At 38.6% G+C, this 8,037-nt stretch overlaps 1 protein-coding gene across 1 annotated transcript; it reads left to right on the forward strand.

The window, feature by feature from the left end:
* The first annotated feature begins 1,805 nt into the window (after positions 1-1,805).
* Positions 1,806-2,588, forward strand: LOC131860188 (uncharacterized). The gene has a single exon (XM_059214566.1). The coding sequence runs from the start codon at positions 1,806-1,808 to the stop codon at positions 2,586-2,588; it is 783 nt and encodes a 260-aa protein (XP_059070549.1).
* The last annotated feature ends 5,449 nt before the right edge of the window (positions 2,589-8,037 follow it).

Genomic DNA, 8,037 nt, shown 5'->3' on the forward strand with positions numbered 1-8,037 from the left:
TATTTCCAATGGCAGCGAATAATCCTTGGGGGGTGGCTCTAGGCCCATTGAACCTGGGTCAGAGTCTTAACCCCTTACCAAAGTGAGCTAGGGATAATTTGCCAATATTTAGTGGTGATGGAAAGATTACTATTGATGAACACCTGAATGCCTTTAATGTAGCATGTGGAGTAATAGCAGTTCAACATGAGGATGTTGCAGTAAGATTGTTCATTCAGACGCTAACTAGGGCTGCAGCAGACTAGTTTTATCACTTACCAAATAGTGTGATAATGACTTGGCAGGATCTAAAAATGTGATTTGAAGCAAGGTTTAAGGTAGCAGAGGATGAACTTTCCCTCTTAGCCCAATTAGCCCAGCTAAAGAAGGAAATTCATGAATCAATGAGGGATTTCATTGTAAAGGTTGACAAGATCTTGCACAAGATTCCAGTTAACCAAAAACCCTCAGATGATAATCTCAAGTGTTTTTTTATTAATTCTATGCCTTGTGAAATAGGTTTCTTGATCTGTAGGCAAAGAGATGTAGATCTAAATGCTGCCAAAACCCTTGCAGTTGAGTTGGAAGATGATCTAATCACAACAGGTAAATGGAAAAGGGAAGTACAGACACCCAATACTCAACCTTTGACTTCTTCTTCTTCCTCTTCTGATCCTGTTATCCAGAGGTTAATTAATGAAGTGATCACCCTTGAAAGATAAATGCCCAAAGCTAGTACCTCATACTCATCTCCTTACCATGATATACCTAGAATGAATGCGAACTAGTTTCCAGGCTATGGGAATAAGACAATGCAGTTACCTCCCGCTCAGCAAAGACTAGCAATTGAAGCACCTCCTACTAAAGGAAATATGTGTGTATTTCACCTAACTAATGAACATGGTAGTTCTTGCCCTGAGATGGTATGGTATGCACAATTGATGAATTTTAAAGATACTTCGAATGAATGGGGTGAAGAGGGATCTCCAAAGAAACCTGGAGACTTTGAAATCCATTTTCTTGAGTATAAGTTTTATTCAGAAAGAGGTGGTGATATTTTGGTTACTTTGGAGGATCCTTCATGTGTGGTGCTCACAAGAAATCAACAAAATGTGAAACCCCAGATGTCTTCTTCTTTATCTGCGATGGCCTTCAAAGGTAAAAGAATGGATTCAAAGTTGCATCAAAATGATCAAGAATTGTAAGAACCTTTATTTTTAGATACTGTTAAAGAAGAAAGTTCCTTTGCTATAGTAGAATTTTGCAAGTCCTCACAAATTCAAATCACACCTGCTGAGTATCTAAAATTAAATCCTAAAGAATTAGATAGATTGGTACAATTCGTGAAAGGAAATAATACACAACAGATTAATGATATGCAATAGTCAATAAATGCCTTTTTGCCCTCACATAGCAATGAGTCATTTCATTCCCCAGTTTGTGAAAAAATGCCTGAAATTAGTGCTCTTTGAATAGATGATCATGTTCCCCTTCTTGAGGCGAAACAAGAGCCCTTTTATATATCATTATTCATTAATGGTCATAGGTTGAGTAATTGTATAATTGACTTAGGTGCATCTGATAACATAATGCTTTCTGCTATAACCAAAGCATTGGGGTTATCCTTGACCAAAAGCTTTGGTAGATGCTATTCCATGGACTCAAAACAAATTCATCTACTAGACCAAATTAAAGATGCTCAAGTAGTTCTTTCTTCTCACCTGGATAAAAGGATGAAGTTGACAATTCTAATAGCTGATATCCCAACCAGATACAACATGATTTTAAGTCATACTTTCTATAGAGACTTAGGTGGAGAAATCAAAATGGATTGGTCCCAAGCCACAATTCCTGTTGGAAAGCAGCGAGTCATCTTGCAACCTGAACCAAAGTCCAAATTCACTGTTTTCCCATTTGGTGACCCTAAGGCCCAGATTTTGTACCATTATTATCAATTTGGGAACTACATGATTCTATCTGACAGTGAAGTGGATGGGTATTCATCCCAAAATGAAGAAAAAGAAGGCCTATGGCTAATGGAGTTTGATGGCAGTTGTGTAACATCTAGATCTGGCACAGGAGTTGTGTTGATACCACCTTCTGGCAATCCTATTCCTTTTTCTTTTAAACTAGAGTTCAAAAACACCAACAATACAGTGGAGTATGAGGCCTTATTGTTAGGCTTAGTTGTAGTTAATAGGTTGGGGGTTAAGATCCTGTGGGTTAAAGGAGATGTTGAACTAATTGTTAAGCAGGCTAGGGGATTGTTTAGGGTCAAGAATGAAAGGTTGAAGCACTATCAAAATAGAGTTTGGGATGAAATCGAAGGTTTCGATGCATTTTCCATTGAGGCAATACCTAGGGAATTGAACTCAAAAGTAGATTCATTGGCAGTCTCAATTTCATTGCTTGTCCCACATCCTGAATTTGTTGAAGAAACTTACAGAATAGAGTTGATATATCGGCCCAGTGTTTCAGATAATTCTGACTCATGGAAGGTATTTGAGAATCATAAACAGATAAATAATTTAATGCAAAGTTTGGATATGTTTTATGCCATGTATTTTGAAGGCTCTGATGTAGAATGCAAAGAATTTTCACCTGAATGAGCCAAGGAATTACTCGATGGGATCATGAAATTGAAAGGAAATAAGATTCCTAGAGGACTAGTTTCTTTGGAACATTTATTTGACCATAATGATGCCTACACAAATAATAAGGGGGACAAGTCTCGAGAGGCTCAAGATAGTGGAGGCTATGAGAAGGTCAACATTGGTACTGAGAATGAACCTAAATGTATCAATTTGGGAAAGTGTTGCACACCGGCAGAAAAGGAGAGGTTCATTAATCTCCTGGTAGAGTTTAAGGACATGTTTTCTTGGTGTTATGACGACCTTAAGAACTTCAGAGAGGGAAAATTTAAGCATTAGATTCCCTTGAAGCCTGGAGCAAGCCCATTCAGGAAAAAGCTTCGAAGCTTTAATCCAAAAGTGGCACAAGCTATATTCCAAGAAGTAAACAAGATGCTAAAAGCCAGAATAATATATCCCATCCATCATTTGACATGGATAGAAAATATTGTACCAGTCATAAAGAAAAATGGGGAAATAAGGATTTGCGTCGACTTTAGAAATCTAAACCAAGCCAGCCTAAAAGATAATTATCCCTTGCTGGCTGTGGATCACATTTTGCAAACCGTCTCAGGGTCAGAGATGACGTCCATGTTAGATGGGTTTACCAGATATAATCAGATCAGTGTTCAGGAAAATGATCAACATAAAACTGCCTTTATTACTCCCTGGGGTACATTTGCATATAATCAGATGCCTTTTGGATTAATCAACACAGGAGAAACATTTCAGTGAGCTAAGGATTTGTCATTCGGTCACTTAAAGGATAAGATCATTGTTGTATATCTGGATGATTTGATAGTGTTCTTGAAAAGAAGGAAACATCACATTCGAGACTTGACACAAGTGTTGTAGAGATGTCATGAGCATGTTGTATCCTTGAACCCCAAGAAATCAATGTTTGGAGTCATAGAGGGTAAGTTGCTCGGTCATATTGTCTCTAAAGAAGGGGTGAAAATAGATCCTGAAAGGGTAAGAGCAATTCAACAATTAACTTTTCCATCAAAAAGGAATGCTGTCAGATCCTTTTTCGAGCAGGTGAATTTTCTTCAGAGGTTTATTCCAGACTTTGCTGAGACTACCAGATATATTGTGAACTTGATGAGTGAGAAACAATATTTCAAATGGAGTGAGGAGGGGAAATAGGCATTTGTCTCAATAAAAGATGCAATTGGTCAGGCACCTATCATGGTTAATCCTGATTTCATAAAAGATTTTATCATCTACTGCTACGCATTAGAGCACACTATGTCAGGGGTTTTTCTACAAAAGAATGATAATAATGATGAGGTCCCTATAGCATTCATGAACGTACCTTTGAAAAAGAATGAACTTAAATACTCAATAATTGAAAAACAAGCATATGCGATCGTAAAGGCAATGAAACAATTCAGGTATTATATTCTTCATTCTCACGCCATGGTTTTTGTACCTCATTCAGCTGTCAAGAGCATTCTAACGCAGCAGGACATAGGAATGAATGACAAAGCTTCTTGGGTATCAAAAGCTTAGGAGTTTGATTTAGACATTCGAACCACAAAGTTGGTGAGGGGGCAAGGTTTGTGCAGGCTAATCGCTGAAAGTAAGCAGGAGGTGACAGAGGAATTGCCTTTAGTTTTATTTGTTGCTCTACAAGATTCCTGGTTTGTGGATGTAGCATATTAAGTGACATATGGATATTGTCCGAAACACCTTTCTGCGAAGGAAAAAAGGAACCTAAGACTGAAAGCTGCTAAGTACGTCATATTTAATGATGTACTATATAAAAGGGGACTAGATGGGACCTTTCTAAGATATGTTGGTAAATCACTCCAGGAATCTCTTTTGAGAACATTCCACGATGAAGCCCGTGGAGGTCACTTTTCTTCAACAGTAATTGCATATAAGATCCTGAGGAACTGTTACTATTGGCCAGGAATGTTTAGGGATGCGTATACATGGGTGGCCAGGTGTGAAAAATGTAAGTTGTTTGCTAGTAAGCCTTAGCTTGTAGTATTACCACTCAGACCCGTGATTGTGGATGAACCTTTCAAGCAGTGGAGTCTAGATTTTATTGGTCCCTTGACACCAACCTCAAGTGCCGATCATACCCATATTTTGATAGCCACAGATTATTTCACTAAATGGGTCGAGGCCATTCCGATATGAAAGACAACCTCGAAGATTGTTTGTAACTTTCTGAAGGAGAACATTCTAGTTTGTTTTGGAGTTCCCGTAAAAATTGTGGCAGATAATGCTACCAATTTCTCCTCCACTTAAATCTCTTTGTTTTTCTATGATCATGGAATCTCTCTTGCTTACTCATCTTATTATTATCCTTAGGGAAATGGCTAGGCCGAATCTAGTAACAAAAACCTCATTAATATTATGAAAAAATTAGTGAGTGAGAATTTTAAGGATTGGCATAAGAAACTATATGAAGCTCTCTGGGCTGACCGTAAATCACCAAAGAGGGCAATTGGGATGTTTCCCTTTGAATTGGTCTATGGTGTTGGCACTCAGGTAGCACTTCCTCTAGAGCTGGCAGCCACCAAGCTATAGACAATGATTGTAGATGCTTACTTCCAGAGCTCTTTGGAAAAGCGAATCATGCACCTGACAAAGATTGATGAAGAGAGGGATAGATTAGTGGAACGGATAATAGAACATCAAATGAGAGTAAAAAGAATATTTGATAAGCAAGCAAGGCCTCAAAAGTTCATGAAAGGTGATCAGGTACTACTTTGGGACACAAGAAGAGAACCTAAGGGGGCACATGCTAAGTTCGAGTCACTTTGGAAGGGACCATTCTTGATTCATGAGGTAAAAGGACCGAATTCTTTTAAACTTGCATATTTGGATGGTACTGTTCTTCCTTTGACCTACAATGGTCAAGATCTGAAATTGTATCAATTGTAAACGAGAGTCCCTCGTAGTTTTTGTACATAGAGTCTAGTTATTTTTGTGTTTGTGTGTTTCTTTAGGTTCAGTTAGTTTGTATCTTTGAATAAAGTTTAGCGTGCGAAACAAGAGATTCTAAAGTTCATTTCTAGTTCCTTCACAGTTCTAGTCCCTAGTCAGAGCCGATGTTAGTCCACCCGTAATTTTTTCTTATATAAAATATTCCAATTTGTGGGTTTTACATGTCTTCTTACCTATTTTATATTTTAGCCTGCACAAGGGATTGGCCTGGATTACCCAATGAACCTTGGCTTGATGGAATGAGGGTTTATGATTTTTACCCTTTGTTGCAACAATAGAGATATGTTGAACAAATTGATAAATGGAATGGACTCTTTGCGGGAAGACTGGCCTTTGAACTCCAGAGGGATGCCAACAAAAGGATGGCGGCAGAGGCTATGGAGTTAGTGAGTATTTATGGAAGCTTCTTTATTCAGTTTCCATGTTTTACTTACATACGGGTAGGTGGTTTTGAAGGCCAACCATTAAAATTGCCCAGATACACCTTTGATAGCTTCGTACTTACAGAGGTGAGCAGGTAGCTAGCCCATATAGATAAAAGACTAGGGGCAAAGGGAGAATCCAGGGTGGTTTTTCCTATTGAGCTTGGGTATTACAGCTGCAAATCGGTGTCAGATGCTTTGAATCTGGAACTGGAGGTGAAAAGAATGAATCTGCAACCATATGTAGCTAGGAAAAGATTTGATAGCATTGGTTATGCAAGGGAGAACCTTAACATAGACATTCATTTTTGCCATGAACCCCAGATGGAGGATTATTGGGAAAATTGCAAGGATGAGCATGAAGTGAGAAAGAGGTTGTGGTCAAGATTCACTTTGTGGCAGATATCTATCTTGAGGCTCCCAATTAATACATAAAGTGTATTGGAAGATACTGAGGAAGATGTCCTGGACCCTGAGTTCAGTACTCAGATTGAAGGGAAACCAATTCTATAAATTAACTAGAACATGAAAGGAGATGATAGCATTCAAACAAGGACCTTCAATGTTGTCAGGAGAATAGAGAGATGGTTGAGGAAACTGAAATTCATGGAGTGTCCTTTCATGTCCCCACACGAATCAAGAAGTGATTCACACATCTTCGTTCAATCTCTTGTTTTTGGCACTTATAAAATTACTGATATTGCAAGTGTCTCAAAGCCCGTCATAGAGAAAATACCACCAAGAAGGTCAGGAAGGTCATCATCCAGTCCTACAGCCACTCGAGTAACTCGGTCAAGAAGAAAGAAGAAGAGTATCAAGCCCGTTCTGCAACATTTTGTGGTGGATTTAGACCCCAGTGAAGAGCCTGAACAAATAATGGACCCACAAGACCAAAGTGAACCTGAGATACAAGAAGAGGATACAAATGAAGGGGTAGGAACTCAGCAAGATCACGTGAATGCTCTGGTAATCCTTACCTCTCTAGATACACAGGTCACTCTGCCACCTAAAGGATCTACCAATGCTCCAAGATGGCTGGAAGCCACCATTGGCAAGAAAAGGAGTGTGGTTCTGGTCACCATTCCATTAGAGGACATGGTTAGTAAATGCCTAGGAAAAGCATCAAAGCCAAAAAATATCAAAACACAAGCAATGCTTGATGTGGATGACACAATAGGACACTAGACAACAGAAGTGGCTGAGCCTATTCTTGGGAGAGATGTAGATAAGGCCACGGAAGAATATTTTACTATGGAGAAAATAGATTTCGGCGTCGCATCAAGGGTCGTGGATGTAAAACATTTGGAGTCTTCTACAAAGAAGATAATTTGCAGGACTTGGAAAAATGAGAAAGACAAGAGAGAGCTAAAACAAATGGTCGCACAGATGGTAGAGTACATCAATGCTATTCATAATCCAAATCCTCAACCATTGTCACAGATACCATTGTCATTTGATCCTAAGTCTCCAGCAAACCAGAAGATGCTTGATCAAGTTCAAAGGAACAGGGTAGTGACAGAGATGTTCAACAAATGGTCAGATCTAATAATTCAACAAGGATCAGAATATATTACTAATCTGGTCAAGGTTTACAAAGATGAAAAAACTGTGAGTAAAGAGCTTGAGTTGGAAACAGTCGTCTGGGAAAAGGAAAGGGTTAAGTGGGTAGTGGTTCTTGCACAAATGAATGATGTTCAGAAGTATGGATTGATGAAGTTCTTCGCTAAGAAACTAGTAGAGAACCTAGATGATAATGTGCTATATGTGTCAAAGATAATGTGGAAAGGTACAACTCAATCATTGGGTAAGGCCATGAAGAATCCACTAAGCTAATTAAGGGACTGACCGATTTGATTGACACTATATACAGAAGGATCTTAAATGTATTGACATCCAACTCATGAAGGAGGGAGCTAAGGTGATTGAGGAAGTTGCAGACATGATTAAAGTCTTTCAAGATAGAGTTCATTCCATTCAGACCACAAAATCTTTGACTACTGATGACTTTTTGAAGGTAGAAAGGATTGAATCAATGCTCATTGTCT

The sequence above is a fragment of the Cryptomeria japonica genome, chromosome 11 (assembly GCF_030272615.1).
Source record: "Cryptomeria japonica chromosome 11, Sugi_1.0, whole genome shotgun sequence".
Lineage (NCBI taxonomy): Eukaryota > Viridiplantae > Streptophyta > Pinopsida > Cupressales > Cupressaceae > Cryptomeria > Cryptomeria japonica.

Coding starts and splice junctions, on each gene's coding strand:
- LOC131860188 (XM_059214566.1), top strand. CDS start 1,806: ATGGATTGGTCCCAAGCCACAATTCCTGTTGGAAAGCAGCGAGTCATC.